Source organism: Megalops cyprinoides, chromosome 14, assembly GCF_013368585.1.
Source record: "Megalops cyprinoides isolate fMegCyp1 chromosome 14, fMegCyp1.pri, whole genome shotgun sequence".
NCBI lineage: Eukaryota > Metazoa > Chordata > Actinopteri > Elopiformes > Megalopidae > Megalops > Megalops cyprinoides.
Window position 1 is genome coordinate 19,210,468 of NC_050596.1, and position 27,253 is coordinate 19,237,720.

Here is a 27,253-nt window from a genome sequence, read left to right on the forward strand (position 1 = left end):
TCACCTCTTGCTTATGCATTTCTTTTATTCAGATAGTGCTTTTCTCTTTTTTTGATCCCAAGCAGGCGGCCTGCCTTCTCCATTCAGGGCAACATTTTTTTACTGCACAGAAAACCCAATTCTTTTTCTGTCTTGCTTGCAAATAAATCGCAAGCTCTTCTCATAGGGCTGTTTCCTGCATCTATATGTAATCCCTTCTGCAGATGTAGATGCAGCGCTCTTCATCTTGACCAATCTTAAGCAAGCAAGACACCCCCTCCCCCGTTCCCCACACGCACACACATGCACATGGCTTCCCCAACTCCATGCCTCCCAACTCTCCTTACCGCCATAACACTTTCATATTTCTCCGCTCTGTGCAGGAGAAATATCAGATGTGAATGCAGCTTTTTGGTTCTGAATTGGAAGGGGATGCAGTTTTTTTTTTTGGGCATGAATTTGGTCCCGGGAGCTGGTGTACGGGTCAGAGGACAGCGACCCTGACGGCGCGGACCTGCAGCCTTCAGGGGAGGGACAGAAGCGCGCCCGGGGCGGCGCACGCGGTGCTCTGGACTGTGCAGCAGTTGCAGATTAAATTATACAGGAGGGAACAGAAATAGCTTTGTGCTGGGCCAGGCTGAGGCAAGGAACAGAGCTCAGTCTCTCACATGCATCATTACAGCTGACAATGAGAGAGACAGCGGCACAATGCGGACCTTCAGAGACCAACTCAGGTACAGTCGGTCAGCAGGGTCCTGTTTCCTGTTTCCTTCGCTCAAACAGAACAGACCCCTACAGTCCAATCTTGTTATTAGTTCAGTCAAGTTAAATGAAAAGCCCCTGGGTCTTCCCCTGCAGCCCCCCCTTCTGCCCCCAACTCCCCATCCTAAAGTCCTACAACCCCCCCCCCCCAACCAGAGTCACTCACCCAGAACATGCAGGAGAGGCAGACCCAGGTGCGGGCGTGTCCAGCCAGCGTGGCGGGCAGGCTGAGGGACACAGAGGGCATCCTGGGATCAGACTCTGCGCCGCCCCCCTCGGCGCACCCCCTCTGGACCCAGCGTTGGAGTTACGGCAGTTCCACCCAGGATTGATCCCTGGTAGCGCAAATCCATGTCCTGTTACAGAGCCCGGAGAACCACTGTAGCTTTCCCCCCTCCTTCCTCTGACTCCAATGTTTTCCCCCGTTTCTGTCCCTAACCCTCTCTGTGTCTCTCTCACTCTCCTTCTCTCTTGGTCTCTTGCTCTCTCACTCTCTCTCTCTGCCTCTCTGTGTCTGCCTCTCTCTCTCTGTTGGTTTTGGTCTCTTTCTCTCTCTCTCTCTGCCTCTCTCTCTCTCTCTCTCTCTCTCTCTCTCTCTCTCTCTCTCTCTCTCTCTCCCTCTCTCTTTGTTACTCTTTCCCTCTGTCTCTCCCTCCTCTAAGTAACTCACAAAGATTTTGGGGTCAGACTACTCTACTCCACAGGAGTGTGGGGGAGGTGTCTAGAAGGGCCTTTATTTATCCTAAAAAAACACCCCCCCCTCCCCATTTTCTCCTGTTTAGCCACTCCTCTCTCACTCTCTCTCTCTCATTTTTATTTTCATTCACTCCATGCTCTCGCTCCCCTCCCCATCCCTCATTCCCCAGCCTCTCTCCACATTCGCTCATGTCTGAGCTAATGTCACTTTAATTTTTCATTACCCCCCTTTCCTCTCCTGGCCGTGTTTTTGCTCCATCTGACAGCACGGGGAGCCACTTCCAAAAACAGCGTCAGCAGCCTTGCAGCACAGACACCTGGGCTGGTCCTATGAGAAAAGTGGGTTTATGATTCTTGTGTCTAAAGTTAGAGACTTGGTGTGTGCTCCAGATGTCCAGGTGAACATTCCCTTGGGTTCGCCATATATATATATATATATATTTTTTTTTAATCAGTTCCTCAACACGATAAATACACCCAATGATTTTATTTACTTGTTTTCTTAGAGAACAACCCTGAGGGTATTTTAAATAACTGATTTCTGTTACTGCCTTTGAATGAGAGACTGAGAGGCACAAATGTGTTGTGGTGAACATGGATGGTTAAAAGCATCCAACTTTGTGGAGGGAGGTCACAAGCAAGGATGTCCATGCGCTACAGACAACAGACCAGACCTGCTCATAATGTCCTGCAGTGACCCCTTTGTGGGATCTGCTCCCAAGCAAGCTGTCCATAAAGAGTCTGTTCAGCCACTCTCCGTCAAGGGGGGAGGACACAGTAGCACACAACCTTCAGCCAGTTCACGCCTCTCAAATATCCCAGTGCACTACATCTCCCAGAGTGCCGAGCTTCACCGCCACTTCAATCAATGGGGACATGATGGCTGCTACAGTCGATAGACCTGCTAAATATATGCCACTCAGTCTAGATGAGCTTACACAGAATTCTATTTCTGGAGAGGAAATCAGAGGAGGAGAAGGCGCAGCATCACCAATGACATCCACTCAGAAGCCCTCCTGCATTATCAGAGCGCGCTCCAGCGAGGCTGTGACGTCAAAAGCTAGTCCGCACCACGGGGATGCTAGACGGTAAAATATTAATAACTACAAAGACAGAAGTTGTGCCCCAGTTTGTTTGTTTTGTCTCTCATTAGCGCTTATGCAGAAGAAACAGGCAGGCTGACAGGAAAACAGCATGTACGCTATGCATGCATGCATAAGGCCGGGTTGCTTTTGCGTGAAACCGATTCACAGGTATCTTGAAGTCTCACCTCTGAGGATGACCAGTAATTTGTCAAAACTGACCACACTATACTTTGTTGTCAGCTGGACTCACTTCTTATTATCACAAAACACTCACACATACACACACACACACACACACACACACACACACATACCACATTCAAATCCCGTGTTTACAGACTGACCATTTCACATAAAAGACTGCAATCAGAATCATTACATTTTCACACCACCGCCTCCATCATTGGAAAGCAGGGAGTGATAGGAATTCAAGGTTCTGCTATCTGTCCATGGATACCACTGCAAGAGTAAAGACAACAGCACAGATTGAAGTCCAGGTGTGCTCAATGTACACACGATTCTGTGTGTGTGTGTGTGTGTGTGTGTGTCTGTGTGATGTGTGTGTGATGTGTGTATGTGTGCATTTACATGCAATGGTTCACAGAGATACGAGCAGACTGATAAAGGTGAGCTGTCCTGCACCCTCTACATCACAACCCCAGAGTATAAGGTGAAATGGGCTTAACACCTTTGCACAAAGGACACTGTAGCAGAAAGAGATGGTATGGGACCACTGCATTACTGAGGAATCCACGCTCTCACAGAGGATAAAGCCTCCACATATCCAGTGTGTGTGCAGTCTTTCATTCATGTTTATATTCTCATTCCCAGCAAGTCAGCCTTGCACTTTCTCATCCATTTTCTGTAATTTATCCATTCCGCTTCATCTGCGGACCCACGCACCAACCGAACAACTGCAGGAAAACAGCATCCTTTCACCACAGGAATTCTGATGCCTTTTTTTTGCTAATGGGACAAAAGTGCTCACAGCAGCACCTAGTGGACATATTTATACCTCCCATTACAGGTTTAATGAAACAGGTGAATCGATTTTGTCTCCAAAAAGCTAAGCCATGGGTTTTCAAAACACTGGACCAGAACAAAAACAGACATTCCTCAGTTCTGTTTATTGCTTTGTTTTGCATACATATACTTTTTTACAGCAAGGATCACTGGAAGAGATCAATGCACTTGTCCTCTATGTATACAACAAGATTCCCATCACCTCTGCTTGTAATAAGAAATGTACATATTTATATTTTTATAGTTATATATAGTATATAGTATATTTGTATAGTTTAATAAAAACAAAATCTCCCCAAGGGGGTAAGTGTGGAGCACAGAGTAAGTACAGGAATGTGAACAGGAGTGTGTACTGTAAAGAGAGTGTAGACAAGTGTGTACTCCACAAGGGTGTGTACAGGACAGAGCAGAGAGAGAGTGAGAAGCATGCTATGAGCTCTGGAACAGACAGGGAACAGTGTGAAGGACACACATCCGCAAGTTAGAGGAAGCAGAGGAGGGAGGGGCAGAAATGTGAGGAGTTTGGACAAGGAGGCACAGTTGAGGGGAGGGAGAGGGAGAGAGGCAGGCTGACCGTCCCATTTCCTATCAGGACGCCATTCCAGGTGGGCATTAGAGTTACCTGGCAACAGCCCAAAAGGCAGCCACAGCCCCCAACGGGTTAGCCGAAAAAGGATACACTCCTTTCTGTCCCAACATGAGACACCTGTCCCCACACACACACACACACACACAGACACACACACACACACACAAACTCTCCTCTCCTTTCCGCTCTACGGGCAACAAAGACAGAACACACTCCACAAAGGGAGGCCAAAAAGAGAGGCATCTGGGATAATCTGTCCCCCTACATTCAATGCCCTCTCCTCTGTGCCTTTGATAAAGACGTCACCCAGGCAGCGCCACCTGCAGGGACTCTTAGAGGTCAGTTCAAAGTCACTCACTGCAAACACTGTTTGTAGGGGAAGGGAACACAGGGAAGGAGACCAAGAAGCAAGTGGTGGTGGGTACTAATGAAATGCAGCATGATTTTACAGCAAGGAACAAGTGACCCTTGAGTTTGTCCTTTCGTTTAACAAACGCAAAGAGAAGGGTCTGGCTTGTGGGGGGGGGGGCAATTGTATTAAATTTCCTTTTTAACACACTGTCAGGATTAGCTGAAGGACAAACGGAATCTGCAGTGGACGAAACGGGCCGGATCTAAAGAAAACTTTTCACCTATAGTATGCATGAACAAAGAGTAACATAGAGTTATACTTGTTCTCTGTGGTTCTTATCTCTTCCCTAACAGGACACATGCATGTGTGCACCTTCACGTAAAGATACACTTTAAAAAACCTACAGTATGACTTACAGGCAGTATAGTCATGGGCTGATGTCATGATGGATGGGCTTTGGTGCATGTGTACCAAATGTGTTGACCCTTCAGCACAGACCCGCCAAAAAGCCTTGCGGAGAGAGTCATTTTTGGACACTCTTGCCAAGCATGTGCCAAACACAAGGCCAAGTCAGTACCAGCGTTTAGTTATGGCCTGGCATAGTAAGCCTTTCAGCGTGATTCACGATCTCGCTTTCTGTTTTACAGAGGGGGAACCCCCTACCCCATAACGAAAAAAAAAGGAATACTTACAGGACTACAGGTAAAGCAGTAAAGCAGTTTATGTCTCAGAAGGTCTGATGTGAAGCAGTCTGAAGGTGGGACACCCACAGGAATGCCTGCCCGTGCCCTCCCTAGGCTCTATAGGACTGCATACTGGATCACGGTCAACTCAAACCCAGTCAGAGAAAATCTGATGCCTCTGCACACCTCGTTGGGCCAACATAGCAATTACTCTATCACTGCTAATGAAAACGAGCCATGTCAGCACCAACAGTCTGCAGCAAAGTGGGACTTATGTATCATTTACAGCACCTTAATGAGCACTACATTATCATCATACATTTTGTCACATACATGCATAAATATTCTTGCAATAATAATATGCAATTACATGCAATAATTTTCTAATATTGTTTTTATTGAACATATGTCCTCTGATGTTATGCCACCATAATGCATATCATTATATGCTTCCTAGTCTTATAAAAGTTGTTATAAAATGGTCCTAGTGTTGATGTATGCTTATGAGAAGGGTTCTATTCATTATTTAGAGCTGACAGGGTTATATATTATTTAAATACATTACGAAGGCTTCAGAATACGCAGTTCAACATTGTTACCCCAAATACACTCCATTAACTCTAATAATATCTATATATTTATTTTATCTATATTTATTTCATAATGTTATTGAAACCTGTGTGTCTCCCTATAGACAGAAAAGACAAAAAATGTCATTGGGCAGTTTGTGCACCTGCCACTATCCTTCAGCTGCCTGGAGTGCAAGGCTCTTGATTTATGAGTCATGAGAACATTAGTCAAATGAAAAGAAAAGCCGTCCTCTCCAATGGAGAACACTGAGGAGAGCGGAGCAGCGCATTATCAAAGTGCCAGGAGAGGGAGATTAATTCCACGGGCAGCAGAGTTGCTTGCTGAGGTACCTCTCTGGCCTGCCCCCCCCCCCCCCCCCCCCCCCCCCCCCCCACACCACTACCCATACCATGTTGGCCTGGGACAGATGGCTTTCTTCCTTAATTAAGAGCAGCGCCTGTGGGCTGACTGGACACTTTCAGGCGACACGGACGCTTGTGTGCTCTGGAGATTGGATTGGATTCCCAGCCTATCCGAAATGAAAGAGGGTGGGAAAGAGATGGGGCAGGTGGGGGGTGGTGGGAGTGAGATGTTGCAGGCATCATCCAGGTCATTTCCTTATCTCTCATCCTTAACCTCGTCCTTCCATTTCCCAGGTCCCTCTTCATTCCAACAAGCGCTTAAAATATTCAGGATATCAGCCCTCTTGAAAACTGTCCAACATGTCTTGTTTCATCTTCGCCTCACCTAAGGCAAGGCATCTGATCCTGCAAAAATCTCTTCCTCAACCAAAGGAGATGCCGTGTGTGTGGACATGAGAGACAGAAAAAAAGATTGGATGTGTTTTGTACTATTGCAGAAGGCAAAGGTACACTTAACAGATTCCAAATTGCTACTTAGAGCAAAATGGACTCCTGGATCCCTTTTAAAATAACAGAAAGCACAAATACAATGACATGAGATAACATATACATATATATATATAGATATATATATATATGTATATATATATATATATATATATAGAGAGAGAGAGAGAGACAAAGTCCACACAGAGGAGCAGGAGAGAAAGTAAGGAAAAGAGGACAGGAAGGTCACTAGCCAGTCCTTCAATATGTACCTTCAGGACATGCAGGGGAGAGAAAAGTGGGGGGTGGAGGGATGGAGAGGACATACAATAAGTGAGGGACAGAGTGATACTGGTGGCAGATGAATGGACAATAGAACAACTGCATGGAGAAGACATGGAACCAGTGAGGCAGCCTCCCCCACCCCCTCCCCATCCCGTTACTGGATAAGGTGACTCGCAGGTAAGGGCCCTGGGCACAGGGGCCCCTGTGATGGATGCGGGCTTACCTTGTCCCTCCTGGTCGTTCTCAAAGGGAAGAAGCAGGAGAGGATGAGCTTCCCCCAGCTGATAAGCGTGGCGAGGCACCAGTTAAGACGGGCCATGTTCCGGTCGTCCGATCACCCTCTCTTAGTCCCCAGATATCCTGCACCAGAGCAAGGTGCTAGTGTCCTCAGGAGGCCCCCCCTCTGTTTCGCCCCCCCTCCTCTGCACCCCAGCCACTGCATCCAATACCAAACCCCCTCTGCTTCAGTAACCGGCACCCCCGCATGGAGACGAACTCATCTCTCAGAGCGCTGCGGCCTGCCTCCAGCAGTTACAGGTTCACCCCGGTTCCGGCGTCCCTGCACACAGGACGTCCCCCCCAGCTCAGGGTCTCTACCTCTCACTCTCTCCGCGAACGCTGCAGTACTTACCCCACTACAGGGAGAGGAGGAGGAGGAGGAGGGAAGCGAGGCGAGTGAGTGAGAGAGGGAGGGGGACGGGAGGAGAGGGAGACAGAGAAACAGAGCGATAGCCGTTCACAGAGGGGGAGGGGGGGTGGACAGAAAGAGAGAGAAATTGAAAAGGAGAGAGGCTCATGGAATACAGAGTGACTGGACGTGAGCCGCACTGCACCCCAGGTGCACGGCAGCAGCACCGCAAGATTAGAGCGAGAGCAGGGGTTACTCTGCATGGATGCACATCATAAGAACGAGGCTGAGAAAGAGAGGGAGAAAGAGGATTAACCCTCTGCGATTACTGCAGCCTCTAGCACAGAGAAACTGAGTTAAATCTGTGCAATTACTGAGGTCTCTAGCAAAGACACAGTTAATTCTGTGTAATTACTGCAGCTTCTAGCACAGAGACAGAGAGTTAACCTAGTGCAATTACTGCAATCTCTAGAACACACAGTTTAAAGCAATTAATTTAGTCTCTAGCACAGAGACACAGGGTTAAATCTATGCGATTCCTATGGTCTCTGGTACAGAGACACAATTAACCCAGTGCAATTACTGCAGTCTCTAACACAGCAACACAGAGATAACCCTGTGTCATTACTGCAGCACCACAGAGACACAGGGTTAACCCTCTATGATCACTGCAGATCAGTACAGTGAGAAAAAATAACCCCGCCATGATAAATGCAATTCTCTAGTACAACAAGATGCAGAGTCAAAGAGACACAGTGTTCACCTCGTGTGATTACTGCAATCTCTCAAAGTGAATCCTGTGTGATCGTTGCACAGAGTTCATTGGGCATGATTTCTAAGTTTAGGGTCCTAGATATGACCTAGAAATAGTCTCATTTCTAGGACCACTAGGTCATATCAAGAACATGAGCTCCAATACTACACACATGGTCAACTCTCTCTAGAGAGCGTGAGGGGAGTGATCCATACAACACTCCCCCTCACACAAGAGCACAGCCCACTCAATCATGGAAAATGAACAGTACGAAGCAGAAAAGATCTCTGAGACAGGCAGAGTTAAGACAGAAGTGAAGGAAGCATAATGGAAATTGTCAGGCTCTAGCCAGTAATAATGTGCTATTCAATGGCACGCCAGTTCTTCTACCCTGGAGTGCAGTCCCTACTCCCCCAATAAGAATAATAGACTATGCAATCACCGTGGACAGATATTGACCCACACGTTAAGCTTGCTTCCAAGTTGAATAGCACTGCAGGCACATGAAAAAGAGGCTGAAATACTAAATCTTTGAGCTACAGCAATTTACTACCCTGCTCCTCACCTCATACCAATTCATAGGAGGGATGAAAGAGAATATTCTGTGATCTCAGTAGTCTATAATGACTATAAGTTTGATCACTTGGGGTTGCATATGACTGCTTACTCTTTAATTAGAAATGTCCTGACTTCTTCTTAGTATTTTTTAAAGGCGAGCTGAATAAACTTCTAAAAAACAAATAATGTATTTAGGTCATTTAGTTTCCCGCTCAAAATTATGAGTGAATGCGGATGCCTTTGCAGTGAGCTGTCATTTATGCACTAAAGACCTGAAATTTCACATGGAGGGATAGAGCAAGTATAGGTGTTCTGATGTTCAATATCAAATGATTTTAAATGCACATCCCTAGTACAAACAATTTCTTCATTCACTGTGAAACCATAGTGACAGCCAGACTCAGACAACATGTGCTGGATGCTGACTGTGATTTCCTTACATGTTTTAAGTATTGGGAGGAGTAAAACTACCAAAAATAAGAATTTATCAAAAAATCTTGCATGATTTTGAGACTTGTTTCCCTTTTACTGTTCTGTAGGTTAATGGAAATATGATTCTATAAAGAATGATCTTACTGTATGTGGTCTTGGTTAAACACTGCCAGACAACACAGAGACAACACAGCAGTCTTGCAAAACTGATGTTACTGAGGCTATTTTTTAATTGTCAGTGGTATCCAGGAATGTCCTATGACAGTTCAGATGAAGTATGCCTTAACAAAATCTATGGGCTTAAACTGAGAGCACATGCACCCATCCAATGAATTTGAGTTTTATGGTTCAAAATTCCTATAAGAAGTCTTGTTTTAGACACCCCTTCACTCCCCCCAATTCCACTTGACTGATCTAATCTTGAAACTGGTACATATGTCACCATCACCTTATCATACAGCAAATATCACTTTATGTGAGGCTACGAGAGCATGCACAGCCATATCTTCTGTGCCAAACACCCTGTGGTGACACAAAACAGAACAAAGTGCTCAGTGATTGGCATAGTGGAATAGTACAGTTGCCAGTATCTCTTCCTGCACCCTGCGGTCCGTACGTATTAAAACGTATTCCCTTTGGTTTGACTAGTGCACCACTGGCAGAAGTCTGAACAGCATGAGGAAACGGGCATTTGGAAACAATGTTTGTAGAATCCCTCAAAGGCATTGCAATGGCATTACTGAATGGAAAGAATAAGACCCTGTGTTTTTATTAACGAGACTACTCCTAAAGACATAACATAGTCTTGGCAAACCTCATTGCATAATCAGTGCGGCTTTGAGACATTAAGTCTAGACCCTACGGCACACTATTTGTGTGGCTAAAGTAAGGGTTTTGTTTTGTTTTCTTGCTTTTGAGCAGTGTCCATTGCAATATGAATTCTAACACACTTGTGTCCACAGTCCGGATTTGTGTCTGCAGTCCATGTGAACACATGCCTGCATGTTTCAGTCAGGACTGCCACAAAACGTGATCTCGATTCAAAGAGCAAAAAAGCAGAGCGATCAGATAGGAGGGATCACACAGCGCTGCCGACAGACAAGAATGTGCTGTTACCGTGCCAACAGCAACAGCGTGCGGAAAGCATATGGTTCCTGTTCTTTATCACCCAAAACAATGGCTTTTATCCCATTTTCACCTTAGATAGGTGCTCCAGCCTTCTTCTGGGAAATGATGACAGAGAGCATTTTACACCATTGTTACACAGAATGGGAGAGAACTGGACAGTTTGTAGGTTTGAACACATTGAGGCAACAGCTGCTACCTGACTAACACTGTCATGGGGTCAATGGGAAGGCTGTGGCCACAGCTCTGGACAAAGTGTTGGAAAGGATGGCTTTCATTGCCACAATGACCTGCAGCTGTCCACGTATAAGAAATAACACCAACAGAAACAACAAGATTAGCAGCAGAAATAACATCACGGCCATGCTTTGCACAGATGTGCCCTACTTTCAAAGGGCCAACAACTCTCAAAAAGTACCTCTGTTTTTCATTCAATTCAATACTTTTTGATACTTTTAGCACTTCTGTATCAAGCAAATTGAGGAATGCCTCATTTACAGCATGACGTCCGTTACAGATTCACTGTTTGCCTGTGATGTCAATGTCAATCCCCAACCCCTAACACCTGTTACCTCTAGGATTGATGTTTATTTTACTTGTAGTATTGTTTTGTATTTTAGATCCTGTGTTCTAGTGTACGTGGCTTCTGTTGCCTAGTCAGGTTGCACAAGTTAACTTCTGGTAGGGCTTGAATGGTGTTCACCATGATCACCCTCACTGGTCTGTAAGTGTTGTTCGCCTGGTCTGACACTCATTTGCTCATTTAACTTGAATGGATACACTTACATTCTATTGTGCTAGAAGTTCCTCTGGGGAGGAGCGTCTGTTAAATGCATGTAATTTAACATAATGTAATGTAATGATGACAAGCCATTTCGTCCAGGGCAAATCTAAACATATTTAGCATGTACATCTACAAAAACTGCTATGCAGGGGCTGGAGTCCTAAAGAAACCTCCCCTGCTGTAGGATCTCAGTATCACTGCCAGCATGTGATTTACTAGCAGAGCTTTCAGCGGGGCCCACTGCCGGAATTGGACACAACAATATAATTATTACTGCAATTAAACGCAATCGTTCGTTTAATTAAAATCGACCCCCGGATCTGAGGTAAGTGATCCAGAATAGCATTCATTTTAAATCGGGTACCGCTGCCTCAGCAGTCCCCAGTGACAGAGAACATAAAGTCCGCTCCGTGGTCCGTTCCGCCCTTCTGAGAGAGCGAGAGCGCCACCCCCAGGTTTCTTCCGAACGTTGTGCCTTCCCGCTAACCCCGGGGCCGTGCTCGCGAAAGCAAGTGAAAAATTTGACTCTCCTTCGAGTTTCCCAGGCATTGTCACCACCAACACCACACCTCTCCAGCTCACATTTTATGAGAATGATAAACCATCCCACAGAGAGCCGGTCTGTTCCCATAATTCAGCTCTCTGTATGAGAGTATGGCTGTTCTGCGGGGCATCGGTGACATCATGCGGAGCATTTATACTATTAATGGGCATAGTTGCACTGGTTAACAGGTCCCATATGGTCTTCACATACAATGCAATAATGAGAAACATCTCAAGACGGAGTTTGTAAAATGAACCTCACAAAGCTCCATTTCTGTCCTCATACAAATGTCCCTCAGTGGGGAGGAATAAATCTCTATTCAATGCAGAGGAATTAACTGCAAGGAAGCAGAATCGCACGGAAGAATTCATAAGGATCAGAATATGGGGAGCCCTTTGTTTCAGTTGCGGCCGGATTCAAATTCAGCCTTTCAAACCACAGGGCCACAACGCAAGCCCTGTGATTAATTAATGCAATCATCCCAAAGTGAAAAAGTCATCCTCCTATTGATTCTAAAACCAATTTAGAGGATTGAGTGATCTGAAAATGTGTGTGCACAGCAGACAGGAGGGTAATTAACTGAAAGTTCTCATTCCTCTGTGAGAGAGCAAGGGAGATGCCCCACCCCCATTCTTCCTGAGATACACATGTCACAGCGTGTGACACAACACAGCTGAACGACAGGGACTTGTCACCCAAAATGTCAGGGAGACTGTGTCTCAAGTTCTGACTTGGAGGTGAGATACTGAGTAGCTGGAATATAAGGCTGGCAGAGGAGTTATAGGAGATGTTAGATAAAAGGACTCCAGTCCAAATCACACAGATGCCTGCAGCACAGTCTGCATCACCCACAGCACTGTAGAGTCAAAGCAGCAGCACCCCCTGTGGGCCATTAAGGTACTGCTGCTGCAGGGAGTCAGATAGAGTACAGTACATGAGCTACGTGACTAATTACATTGACCATTTGGCATCTTCAATCACCAAACAAGATGAGTGGGGTCACACACACTAAGGTACCCTATAGTGAAAGGATCCCGATCCATGTGAATGTGTCAGAGCCCTGTAGGGTCGTGAATTCTGCTGAGATTGGAACTTTATCCAGTGAAAGTTGAAATTTGTCATCTAGCAATACGCTAACTATGTATACATCTCAACTTGTATACGTCTACAAGTTCCCAGAGACAAGGATGCCAGCTAAGGCAAAGGTGAAAGTTGAAAACAGTCTAGTCAAATGGCAATGCTGTTTCGCTGCAGGATCCTCTTATCAAACAGGAGAGGCTGTGGAAATGTAAAAGTTATCGAGAGGTAGAGCAGGAAGAAGAAGGGACCCATGGTTTTGCAGAAGCGGTCAGGGGTGTTTCAGGGGACAGAATGGAGCCATAATTAGCCGTCTTTTGTTCTGAAGTGAAAGACTTTTGAGGTACTGTTGAAAAGGTTAGACAATGGGTGCAGGACAGGAAAAAAAACTGAAGAAAATCCAGTTCACTCAAACTCTCGAGGTCTAAAGAGATAGCCCAGCCACAGCAGGTTACTGCTGTCCTCCCTCTGAAGAGCCAGGGGAATGAGGGATTGTGGGACATTATCCATAATGAAAGAATGCTGTGTGGGTATGGCATACACCGCCAAAGCCATACATTCTCTGACCCTGCAAGGAACCAGTCTCTCAACATGCTGTGCAGAGGGAGATGAGTGTGAGGCCAAAGAAAAGGAAGGGGGGGTGCTTTAAGTGCCTTCCACCAGTCACTGCAGGCTGATCTCGTTTAGAAAAAAAAGCAACTAATTGAATATCCCTGTATGCACTGGGGGGTCACCTCCAATAAACAGACTCCTGGGAATCACAGAGCTGTTGGACTTCCTATCTGACCCCAACCCATCCGAGCTGCAAAGGTCAGACAGATTCCATTCTGTGACCCCAGAGCTGCTGGGTAATGGACACTGAGACAGAGACAAAGGGGGCTCAGTGACAAAAGGTCATCGAATGCACCAGCCAGTGATTTCCCCCCCGGATGCCATCTTTTGTGTGAGTCTGAGAGAGTTCTAGATGATGGAGAGCTGCCACTGTTACAACATCTGCAGCACCACAATACAGCAGCCCACCGACCACTCAGCAAAACTGGCACTGCAGAGTGAATGACAACAAGAGCAGCACTGCTCACCTGAACTACAATGTGAAAATTCACTCTGTCACTATCAAATGATTTAACCAGGAGCAATGCATGGCTTGCTGAGTATTCTTCCATATACAGCTGCTTTAAAAAGTAGCTCATATCCGCAGTGAAAAAAAAAAAACAGATCCATTGTGAGGCTGCGAGGGGAGGGCTTTAGTAAAGAGACAGCTAATCCCTTTAAGTTTATATCACAGACACGGTAACACGTTCTATGGCGGCCAGTGCTATCAAGCAACCCCCCTCCCCCCTCATCCAAATCCCTGCAGAAACTGCAAGGAGAGATAAACAGCTTCAGGAGACGGAAATCCAGCCTCAGATTCACCTCCAACAATATTTAAAGAAGAAGCAACTCTAAATGTACCCTGAAGCCCTCAGAGGGCAGTTTAATCATTTTAAAATCATTCAGGGGCAGTGGGAGATCTCAGTATCATACAATAGCACATGAAGGGAAGAGAGAGAGAGTCAGGGAGGGAAGGAGAGAGGGAAAGAAAGAGAGAAAGTGAGGGGGGGGCAGTTGGACCTTTTCTCCTTGCGGGTTACAGAAAAACAATCATTTCCCGAGCAGTGAGGTGTGAAGCTTTAACAGAAGACAGCAGAGATGGGCTCTCACGCTGAACTGAAATTAGGCAGTCTGGAGGCGGGAGGCGCCTTGACCGTCGGTCTGGGAGACACAGCTACGAAACACTTCCAGGGCTCACGTACTCCCTGTTCTTTATGTCCATTGACGCACCATTATTACATCGTCCCGGTACGGCAGCTACAAGCCTCCTCACAAGGTCGTTACCAGCTGGCTCCGCCCCCATCTTTAGAGAATTACCCACCTCGTTCCCTGCGGAAACCAGCAAGCCATGACAAAACAGTGCTGCAGCAGAAACAACCCTAGCAAATTTGTGATGCATGAAAATGTACACCGACCAGAGGCATAATCATCCAGGAGCCATTAGAGAGACAGTGTTCGTGTATTAAGATTAAGATAAAATTGAAATACCATATAAATGCAGAGAACGTCATCTTAACTATTCATACTGTTTAATGTGCCACGCTAAATAACAAAGACTGCTCGAAGAAAAAGACATCCAATTTTACTTTATAAACATCTGAAATGCTTCAGAGGGAAATTTCACAACCAAATACAGTCACTGAAACTGATAATAAATAAAACAATAACAATAAGAAGTTCAATGTTATAGCTAAGATGTGAAATAGCTAAGATGTGAAATTGTTTCACTCCAGCAGATCTGAGCAGATTTAGATTTGGATCAGGAAGCAAAAGAGAAGGTCACTTTACCTTTAATGATTTTCGAATCAAGAGCCATAGTACCTGGTCTACGATGCTCTCTACTGATTCACTGGATAAGCAGTGCAATCAGCTTGAGCCTATTCCCACACCCTGTCTAAAGTAGCGAGACGTAACATATACAGCGAGACCTTGGGTTAGGTATTACTCGACATGAGTGAATTTGACATTATGTAAGCCCCCTTAAAATACAAAAAAATACAGATTTTCTTTTTAAATCTAAGATGTGTGACATACATGGAAGCATTAGTTACTGTATTTCTGAGATTTAAAAAAAATGGTGTGGTATGGATGCACTGCACATCAACATTAGGATGGTAGGGGATAGTTATATAAACCTATGGCTCAAGAGTAAAATCCAAGTTATGTAAAATCTGAGTTACACAGCAACCTCCAGAAAATAACCCTTACATAACATGGGGACTGCCTGTACACCACGTCAAGGGCGTGCTTTTCCCCGAGGGCAACTGGTCACCCAGGGTGTGGTGGACGCTGTGAGGAGTGAGAAACGCTGAACACAAAACACCAGGGAAACGTAATCAACGAAACACCGCCGACAGAGCTCTATTCTTGCAGTATATCCACGCTTTCAGATTACTTGACCCATGTCCCTGTGATAGGCTTATCCTCTAGCCCTGCGTTTCATTCTATACATTAAAACCTTATCCTGCACCTCAGCTAGAGCAGATCTCGTTCCGCAGTCTGCACAGTGCTGAGTGACGGGCGAAGTGAACAATGAAGACAAGGACTTCTCAGAGAAAAAGTGCCTCCATGCAGTGGGAGCCACGAAGGCTGAATTTCTCAAAAAAAATAAAAGCCAGATTGTTCTTTTTTCCCTCTTTGTTTACCATCTAAAGCACTTGACTCTAATAGAGATACAAATCAAATCAAGCTTTTTCCTTCCTCATGCCTTGAAACTAAACACTGCTATTTTATTTTAACTCTGCTGAGCGGGCTACAGTGTTTGCAACTTTTTGCACAAGTGAAAAGACAGATGCTGTCTCACAACAATTAACGAACTCGAGTGAAAGTTATTTGCAGCAACAGTTGTCATTTCACAACTGTAATTTCCAAAGGTAGCTTTTAAGTCACAGGTTAGGAGGAAAAGTAGTTATTTCATGAGTAGTGAGGTGTTAACAGAAACCAGCAGGAACGCGCCTTTTTATAGTCTCAAGATGTCTGGAGGAAGGAGTAATCGGCCCCGTATCCACAGCTAAAAACAAACATGCTGATACTCCTATATCTCACGCCTCTGAATCAGGCCAAACATCCAAAGCTATCAGCTCCTCCCAAACTCTCCATTTGTCTTTCGCAAGTTTTTAATGAGCAGAACAGACATACATACAGTAGCCCCATAATGTTGGTAACAATAATATCATTACTGTGGTGATAGACAGTGATTGCACATTGCAAAAAAGGCAGGTTTTATTACATAAGGAGAGTATCTGAAAATGTAAACAGCTGTAATAAACCTGTGATCAGGGTTTTTGCGCAACCTAGATCAGCTAGTGGAACACTGTCATCTCCACATTGAAACAATGTAAGCTTCAATTTCCATGAATATGAATCCACAGGATCACCTCTGATTGGACAGTCTCCACTACATAGCAATTAATTAGTTAAGGCTGATAGCCATGAGTGTGGGGGTAACACGGCTGAAATCTACATGTGGGGTGAAATAAGAACAAAGACAAAAAAAAAATAAGAGAATCACGCTCTTCAGTTCAGTAAAGGTATTGTTGTGGTCAGTGTTGATCCTGTTTGCTTACATAAATCTGTTAAAGGTCAAAGGCAACGTGAAATGAAAGTTTCCCGGACTCAGTCGCTCACTCACTCACCTGCTCTGTTTTGACACATGCCATGGCAAATATTGTATGAGAATGACTCACAAATGCCACATGAGATAAGCAAGTGCAGATAACAGCAGTGTGATAAGGCTGGAGTAGAACGTGAACCAAAAACCACAGCTCACCAAGAACAACGTCACAGACAAGCCATTCGGAAACTTCAGAAAATGTCAATGCAACATCTGAAAAGTCTCTAAAAACACAGTACAACTACTGCCCACAACGGAGTTGGTGCAGCCCACTTACACTTTTGAAAGGCAGAATTCTGACAATTTCTCAAATTCTGAAAGACAGAAACACCCTTGATCTCCTGTTTCCTCGGGTTGTGAGAATGCACTTGTGTGCAGTCTAAGATTTGGGAGCTGTTCGCTAGAACACCCCAGTACGCCTCAGTCAACGCAGCAAACAGGAAACTCACCAGCCAGAAGGACATAGCAGAGCTTGAATGGGGACTGATTTCAGGTGGCTCCGCGGCCCACCCGTGCCTCTTGTTCCCCAACCCGGCGATGGTTGCCCGGGTGAGAACAGCAGCGCCAGGTCGCCTGGTTTCAGAGAGTCTCATCACCCTCCCAAGGACTCTACTCCAAAGCTCTCTGACAGGGAGAGTCTGGCAGTCTGAGCTCTGACCTGACTGATTTCCTGAGCTTCATTGTTATGGAGCAGGAAACACACACACACTCACAAAGAGACACACACACCCACACACAAAAACACACCCACACACGTACGCACATACACTTTCGTGTACACATACACACACACATTTCCTAGAGGGACTGGACCAAGGGGCAGCTAAGGGACAGTCTGACTTCAGCTGCTTTGTGTTTTGTTTTGGTGCTTTACCCCTCTGTGAAGGTCAAAGTTTAACTCGCGCCTGACGGAACATGATGCATAACTGCCCTGTTGATCATTGACAGAACACCAAGAGCCTTTTCCACCCAGCATGCCAAACACCCGGGTCTGTGAGATACTGACCGGTCCCACCGACCGCTTTATTAAACACTACCGTTAAATGCGCACTCAGAAGTGAGAAGAGCAGGTCTGCCAACTCCCTCAAAGACAAACAAATGGCTCCACAGCAGGACGCCCTTCACAAGGCCAGCCCTCCGGTGGAGAGATTTATAATCCAGCCCGGAGAGAGATCGCCACTGGATCTACTTTTCAATGCTGCAGGGGCCAGGCACTGAATGCAAATGAGAGGTACTGTAAATCAGTGTTCAGGCTCTAAAATACAGACCCCACAGTCAAAAATGCGGGGCTACACAGTACAACCTGTTCAGTTGATAGTAAGTGCAGCTCTGAGAGACTGTAGAACAGTCACTAAAGGGTTCCTTCAGCAGGGATACTCTTGTAAGTGCTAGAAGCACCAGATTGGTGAAGGACGTTTAGACCACTGTTTCTGATCCATAGTGATACATCCTCATGGGGGTTCAAGGCAATATACCAAGGGGTATTCCGGGTGATCACTAAATTGTAAAATAAATCATACTCATGAAAGGCACAGTACACAATCATACCTGAATCAACAAATAGAAAGACATGTTATAAAACTGGTAAAAAGCAGAGAAAAACAGATTATGAAAAAAGACACTGGCTAAGACAAGTGAAAACACAGGCTATGAAACAACATATGCCACAAACCACAACATTAGTCACGGCAGAGGTACTGAGGCTCAGATTACAGCTGGGCATGCTGAGGAGATGGGCATAGAGCAAAACACAGCACAGGTAACAGGGAGCCCAAGAAAATGCACAGGGAGCAAAGTAAAGAGGAGTCCAACATAAACAGAGACGCTGGGTAGAACAAATGCAGGATATCTGGAGTTGCTCTGAATCAGTCAAAAGCCTGAGGGACTGACCTCTGCTGAGTGTCAGATGGGACAACAAGGGAAAATGTCATTCCTAGAGGAGCAGCTCTGAACAGCACTTGAGTGCAGGAGCAGGGCGTGGAAAAGAGGGACAAGAGGGGGCCAGACGGGTCAAAGCCCTAAATCACCCACGAGGGGGTCACTCTAATGAATCCCCGAAGATGTCCCATTGTATCCAGCACAAACGTCTCGGTCAGACACATGAATCTGAGGCAGCATCACAGGGCCTACGGTCTGTGACAGCTCAGTCAAACTCAATTAGAAAACAGTCTGTCCTCTCAGCACAGGGCTGGCATACAAAGCACCACGTCCCATCCAAAGCCAGGCAGGATATTCCTGCTGTACATCAGGAGTGTGCTGCGTGACACAATGCCCTGTGGAGGGACAGCGACGCGGCTCCTGCCACTCCAGTGATACACTGCAGGACCTCTTTAACGGGGCACTGCTGCCCCACAGGACGCTGCAAGCTGCAGCTCGCAAATCGTCCCCAGCAGAGCGGTTAACAGAGAGGCATGTTCCCCTGGTACTGCCACCCGTCAGCGCTGTTCGGAGGGTCCTTTCTGCCGTTTCAGGCTTTTCTTTCCAATGTTCATTCACTGAGGCCCTGACATTAGTTCCACGTCTTTATTAACTCCACTCTTGTGTTTGTGCAGAACATCAGAAATAAGCTGATGTACATTGTACGAATATGAACAGGGTAAAGAGACAGCTGTTTTGTTGCACTGCAACAGGGGAGGGGGCTATGTGTTTAAGTAGCATGTGTTCCCCGCAAAAGGAAAAGGCTGTTTGGGGATAGGCTGTTAACTGGGCGTGGTTCATGTGAGAAGCAGAGAGCGGAGATGAAGTGTACCATGGGAAATAAGCTGTGAACAGGAAACACTCTGCACAGCCCCCCCCCCCCCCCCCAACAGGAAGTCATCTCCGAAGCAACAGAGCAGTCTGAGGGGGCCAACTACAATGACACTCTCCACATACACACACACAGGAGCCAGGACAACTCACACCACACCCCAAAGGCCATGCCCCTGGGGACCCTGTCACATGACAGGGGTCAAACACCACCTCTAAAGCTGGAACACGCCGCTGGGCACTTACTGTAAAAACATCTGCTTCAGGTCTCTGCACAGAAACTCTAAAAGCCCTCCCTAAACCAGCTATGAATAAATCAAAGCCAGGCAAGCTGAGGGACACCTTCACTTTGAGCCCAGTTTTATATTAGTGAGGGGTCATGTTTGAGGGAATTGTGTGCCTAACGTTGTTTCACATTGTCAACTGAACAACACAACACCATATACAGGAGCCACTACCAGTGCAAGCAGTTCGCGCATGCGCACACGCACACACACGCGCACACACACACACACACACACCCTGCTTGACTTCCATTTGTCCTGAACATGAAGAGGGTAAATGGTGGGTATCTCCAGAGAGCTGCTGGCCTGTTTCAGATGATCCCTGAAGCATGGAGATGCTCAGTGCCGCACTGGCATATCTCTCCATCTGCTCTGTGCTGGAAAACACAACCAATGAAGCAGCACACACTCTGTCTGAATAATGGCATTTTCACACAACCCTAAAATAAGATAAGATAAGATAACACTTTATTGATCCCCAGGCGGGGGAATTTGGGAAACTTCAAATATGATCAATTTCCTGCTTCCAACAACTAACACAGTCTACAGCTTTGGATAGAACTACACAGAATACAAAACCAATCAGAAGGATAACTTATTAATCAGAAGACTTATTCAAAGACTTTTACCACTTTTACTGCTTATATTTTACTGCTTATATCATCATGAAGTGAATGGGAAAAATGTCTTTTTTTACAGATCCAATAAAGGAAAAGCTAAAGTATTACTTCCCAGTGTTCTGAGTAAGAAGAAAATGATTTTTTTCTCATTATTTAAACAAATGTTCAATATATGTTTTAGCATGTCAGTTATATAGAGACAGTAGAATCCTATTGTTCCAAGTTAATTTTCCACATTGCTGAAGAAAATGGAATCTTAAAAAAAAAATCTGAGTGCATATTTTGTCCTGTAATCCATCAGATACCATGTGAACTCTCTGGGGGATTAGACCTTTCCTCCTCTCCTGCAGAGTTCTCCATGCATAATCACTCTTCCACAATGAAAAGACTGCAGTCAGGATAAATGGGTTTGAGGGTGTTTGGAATTGCAGTCATATTTCTGGCCTGTTTTTGGGGGTTCCAGAGGCAGTCCTGCTGTCGATCAGCCTCTGACAGCACCTCCACTGTCCTGCTGTGGGGATCCTCTGTGGGGTGACGGTACTGTCTCCTGCAACATGCAGATCCATTAATGTTTTGTGTCACGGGGTCTGATCGACAGACCAGGAAAAGCTTTATTATTTCACTGTAACCTGGCATGTCTCAGCCGTCTTTGTCATAGTTTGCTGAATTAACTTTGATATGAGTGAAATGTGAGTGTGGTTAAGGGATGGATGGCACCAGATAAAGAGGGACTAGGAACTTAATCTAGAGCCTATAGATGCTGAGTTGTTGCTGTGATGCAATGAATAGGGTGTGGACAAGGGGTAAAACACAGAATTCCTATTTCTGCCCGTGCTCTGCGGGAGTGGCTTTGGACTCCCTGCTGTGGCACAGTCACAGAGTCACTGCTTTGTTCTAAAGGTAACCGATCCACCCTGTTGATCCGGGCACAGCAGTGTCCTACTTACGAAGAGTGCATCTGATCCCCCTCCACCAGGCTAAGGAGTCTCTCACACAGGTCCCAGGTCAGTGCAATGGCTGTCTTCCCTCACTACAACACCCCCATCTGCTGGCCAGAGATGACGGACACCCCTGCTGCCAGCCTCATGCCCCCTGCTCTCTAGCTTTTGCTGTGTCCCTTTAGTATTATTATTATTATTATTATTATCTTTCTTGAATCTTGTAATACATCTATAGAGCCGGGTCCAAACAATGGTCCTTGGGTGCTATAGGATAGATTGTCTTTCATGTAATGGAGAACACCCTCCGCAAAATGAGCGCTGTTCCTAGGAGGATTATCTTCTGTATTTCTTGGATGTTGGTTTTGCTTGGAATCCTATTGATAAATTTTTCAAAGCCTTTTTTTTTACAAATCCTAGAGCTCCTATAACCACTTGTAAAAAAAAGAAATTATTATTATTATTACTATTATTATTATTATTATTATTATTATTATTGTTGTTGTAGCAGATGGTCTTTCCCAAGGTTTCCCAAGCTTACATTTAACATGTTACCCATTTATACAGCTGTATATTTAGTGAAGCAATACCCCATCTGGGGTCTAAACACACAACGTTCTCACAAGATAAGACATATTTTCACAACCAAACGCCTATCAGTGCCCCCACCCCCAACCCCCCACATTAAAAACCACACCAGCTACAAATTTGACAACAAAACAGCATGTTGTGCAAAGAAGCTGGGGAAAGGAAACCTACATTATTTCACATACCACTTCATAGTACTCCTCCTTTACTGGATTATCTGATCAGGGGCACAAGCGTCACTTCTGTTTCACACAGGCATTTCTGTACAATTAGACCAAATCAAGGGTTACACATTCAGGACTGAAAACCACAGTCTTCTGCTGTTCTAAAAATATAGACAGTCATCATCAGTGCCCATTTAGACAAATGAGCATACTAATATAAAGGGATAAAGTTACACATACAAACAATCCTCTTCAATCATGTCAACCACACTGCTGGTCTATTGCTATTCATAGTGAGACCTGTCTCTGCTGAGCCCCTGAACAAAGAGAGAAACTGTACATGGCAGTGCTTGTCAGGCAAGCTTATACCTCACAGTTCACAAACTATCTTATGGTGAGCCAGTACTTGCTGTAAGGAGCTGCTTCACATCAACATGTCAACATATTAATATTGTGGTGAGGGCGAATGTGTTGGGTCGATGGTGAGATGAACATCCTGCATCTGACAATACATCCTGTACACCGCAGTGCAACATACATAGCTTTTTCCTGACCACGGTAAGAGACACTGTTTTGCTTTCTTCTGCACCTCCTCCCTTGTGTGTCTATGTGTGATAAATGCCTGCTCCACAAATTATCACAAACATCATGTGTGGCTTTGTGTCTCCAATGTCCACATCATAACCCATAGTACAGAGGAAAAGTTCCTACAGACTTTGAGAAATGTACTGAATTTTATCTGCTAACGTGCATGCAAATGTGCATTCAATGTGGCTGTGTGAGGGCTGTCTCATTTCGAGAGGGGATACTGAGTAATGGAAGTCAACTATAGGGGCTGGGTGGGGCGTAAATGCTATGGAGACCTTGCCTGTCATGACCCAACACAAGCACTTACAATCTCTCCTTCATTAGAGAATCACTTTGCAGAACAGCCTTCAGCAGACCAATTCTGATATGAGCTAAGTGTCTGGCTGTTTTGAATAGAACCTGACACCTCCAATTTCAAGCATCTGTCCTGACTAGAACAAAGTGAAACACCACTCTCTTTTCTGTTTTGACTTGATCACACACCAAGAGAAATGAAAACTGATTCTGCTTTTATTTGGCCTAGGAGGACTTTTATCCCAAAGTGTTTTCAGTTGTAATGTGGCAAAATGTACAGATAAAAGCAGCTTCTCTTTCAGGTACAAGGAGATGAAAGTCCTGACATTAAGTCCTGAAGACTGTCTCCCACTAGCAGCTCACAAGTGCCTCAGCAGTAAATGATCCAAGCACACATTGAGCCCCACAGTCCTGATCCGAAACAAGCTGTAAGACTGGGAGCCCACATTGTCAGAACAAACTAGCTTCATTCTACCAGAGACAGGAGTAGGTAGTGGGTTGGTCAGGATAAGACAGGATAGGATAGGATTACCTCTCCTAGTTACTCAGTGTCAGGGGGATGTGCCTACCCTCCAATGGTATTTGCGTCCTGGTGCACTGCGGAACTTGGAAAAAAGCCATGGTAGGTAGCCAAACACACATAGACTGACATTTACACATGTAAGTTTTGTCTTGTACCTAATTTTATAGAGAAGGACATTGTACCTCAGATAAACGACACCTGTTTCCTCCATCTAACATGCATGTGCACTCCATTTTCAATGGTACAAGTTCTATAATAAACACAGAGGGCAGATCTTACTCAAGCTCACAGCTCAGGGATGTGACAGGAGCTTCAGGACGGAGACACATACAGAGGATCAAGGCCCTTGCTGTTCTTCCTCTCTCACCACTCAAACCTGGCATTCCTCTGTGAATACCTTTGAAATGACCTCCTTATTAGAAGAATGTGGAAGTCTGGAGGCATATCCTTTAAAGACAGGGGGAAGCACTGTCTCGGCATGTTATGGTGTTTGCCTTGAAAAAGAAAGAACACAGGATTTTCTTCATGTGTGCTTTGAAAGTAAGCAGAGTGTGCAAAACCATGGTTTTATTACCTCTCTGGAGGAAACATCCTCCAAGTGATGAAAAGGCGATCGCTGGATCTGGACAGTGCTGGTCGCTCCTGCTGGAGAACTAATTGCCCCGCCACCAAATGGCATTCCTGTGGATTTTTAAAAAAGCCCCAAAAAATGGAAACAAACAGCAGTGCCCGACACAAATAACCAGTCTTCTGCTCCAAAACTGGCGTGCTGTGTGAGAGAAATGCTCCCTGTCCATCTCTGTGACGAGCTCTGAACAGCCACAAAGAAGGCAAGGAGTGTGACGGACAGCACCACAAAAACAGAAACGGAGAGAAATGGCCGAGGGTCCAGGAAGAGCTGGGGACCTCGTAGGGGTTCTGCGTTGCCAGGCGCAGACGGCACTTTGCCTTGCCATGTGTTAGAAAGCAGAGAAGTGTCAACAAAACTGCGGAACAAAGGGCAAATTCAGCCCGCCACAAAGACATGGGGCTAGAAGGAACTTGGTAAATAGATTTGTAAATAGAGCACATTATGTCTCTACCACAGACAACGTCCTGAGGAAGTGTTTAAGCAGGGGCCATCTTGAATCTTCTCATGCAGGGCGCACATAGCCACAACAGTGGGAATACAGTTTCCCTTGGTCTTTATGTTATCTGTAATGCAATTCCTTCTACAATGCAGTGCCAATTGAATTAAAGCTGCTCTAAATGACTGTATTGATGTCTTTTGTAACACATTATCTACTGTTGACACACTCTTTGTGAGGCCGTTTCTGCATCAGTGACTCAGAAATGCACATTCTCTGAAAGAAGTATCTAACTCTTTCATTAGACTTTTGGCTCCTGACCATTTCTTTGCACTGATGATTTGAATGGAGTGATGTTTTGAATGCGGTAAGAAATCTTGTGCAAAACCCTGCCTGTTAATCAGCATACATCACAAATTCACCATGTTGTGCTTGCTAATAGATGTGATGCTTCCCACTTTATCAAACAATCTCAAGCCAAGAGACAGTGATGTGTAAAATAACCTCTTTCCTCCCTGTTCTGCTCTAGTCTAACCTCAAACTGAGAAGGCAGAAATCCAATGCTTAAAGCCCATTGTACAGCCTTCCATGGCACTTACAGGCCCCTATAGGCAGTCTAAACATTCCTTTTTTGACTCTGTAACACTAGGAGTTTTTCTTTCTTCACTCAAAAGAGTTTGTTAAATTACCCCAGCGATGATCATTCGATGAAAGCATATCTGATATTCACTATGGCTTCATTTTAATTTTCATGTGGTACATACTGTCACATCAGGAACCAGACTGAGGTGCCTGTGCCCCCAGCAACACTGCCGGTGGCCCAGGCGCTTGCAACGGGTTGCCCCATGGAAGCAGAATGGACCAGTCAGGGGGTCCATGCAGCAGAGGGTGGGGGCTGGGAGGAGGGAAATTAGAAACAGACGACTGAGTGAACAGCCACCCCCATCTCCCCTCCAGAAGAAACAGCCTCTTGTTGTCCCTCTATTAAGTAATAATATCAGGTGTGGCCATGTCTTACTGACCCACCATGGTATTCTCACCATTACTCAGCCGGAGCTGAGTAGGTACTGCAGGTCTCTCATAACAATGAAGGAACGATACCTGGTCAAGCACTCCAGTCACACTGCTAGTGTTGTCCTTTGTGCATTTTTCATAGTATGGGCCTATGGCTCAGCTGAGTGAGTACAACACTGATACAACCAGCTAAACCAAAAGTCTTCTCTAGGAATTTTGTGCCATTTTTCACATTATGTTACATACATAACCATCAAGTGCCTTTCACCTTGCATTGAGCAGTCCAGCAATAATTTCAGACAAATAATTGTCAACATATTATCAGTTCAACCTAGTTTAATTTACTCCTGTTTCTGCTTAAGACTGTGATGCAAACGCATGTTCATCCTCAAAAATTCAGCTGCAGAAACTGCTAATCAAATCCCCCAAAACAAGAGACCAGCAGTAATATGCAGAGAAATGAAACGTCTGCACCTTATCAGTAAAATCACAGCCTACTCCTTCCTGAACACATTGCTTCTGCAGAGCTATGACCTGACTTCACCACCTTTTTCAGTAGATATGACATCACCTGCCCACAATAAGTCATTTCTATGAAACACTGAAGCTTAGAGCACTGAAAAACAGTTCCAGTTATCTTATCTTATCAATGGAATTAACTGATTGTTTAAACTGATTGCATAAAATGACTGGGTGAATTCCCAGTTTTAAAAAAAAACAGGCCATGGCAGGATCAGTCTTGTTTGTGCAAAATTTAGAATTTGTTCCACACATGAGACTTATTCCACACTAATCTAGCAGATATGACCACCACATTAGGGCAAGCCATCAAAGACATTTTTTTGAATTCACTTTCTTCAACAGCGACCTGGCTCACTGCTATAAACTACTGATCTGCAACAGAGCCTACGGCACAATCATGCTAGCCACAGATAGCTATTTGCTTCTGTAAATGGATGTACTGGTCATTTTTGCCCATTTGTAGGTTTTATATCCAATCATTCGGGCAACACCCAAGACTTTTTCACCAGCCCTGCAGTCAGTAAGACACCCAGTTTTGTTCTTATGCCCATGAAAAGAAAAATTAACACACTAACAGACTGAGGGTTTTCTATAGAAACACTGCACAGAACCCATGTTTTTTTTCTAGAGCAAGCAGGAGAGTGGAATGCAGCAGGAGACTGTGGGACACTCACTTCTCCATATGCCTCATCAAGCAATTAACCATGGGCAGCCTTCCAGAAGGCTATTGCTGCAGTAATATTCTCTGCAAAGAAACTGGTGTGCACAGCCGGAGGAACATCTGTATCCATGGATTCAGGTGCGTACTGCTGGAGATGCAGATTCATTCTGGTAAAGGAGCAGGGGTGTGTAGGTGCAGATTCAGATGTGTTGACCAGGTGGGTACAAAAGGAGATGCAGATGTGTACTTCTGGAGGAACAGGTG

The 27,253-nt window shown here is 45.2% G+C and overlaps 1 protein-coding gene across 3 annotated transcripts in view; it reads right to left on the minus strand.

Moving 5' to 3' along the window:
- LOC118789537 (tensin-like) overlaps positions 1-17,640 on the minus strand; it is a 130,687-nt gene extending 113,047 nt beyond the window's left edge. The window contains exon 1 of one of the 3 annotated variants that reach the window (XM_036546006.1): positions 17,428-17,640. In XM_036546006.1, the coding sequence (XP_036401899.1) occupies positions 17,428-17,571 (144 nt within the window). In that variant the 5' untranslated portion in view covers positions 17,572-17,640. Of the gene's footprint in view, positions 1-907; positions 1,245-17,427 lie in introns of those variants that run through there. The other 2 variants (XM_036546008.1, XM_036546007.1) reach the window with 2 other exon arrangements.
- Positions 17,641-27,253: the final 9,613 nt, after the last annotated feature.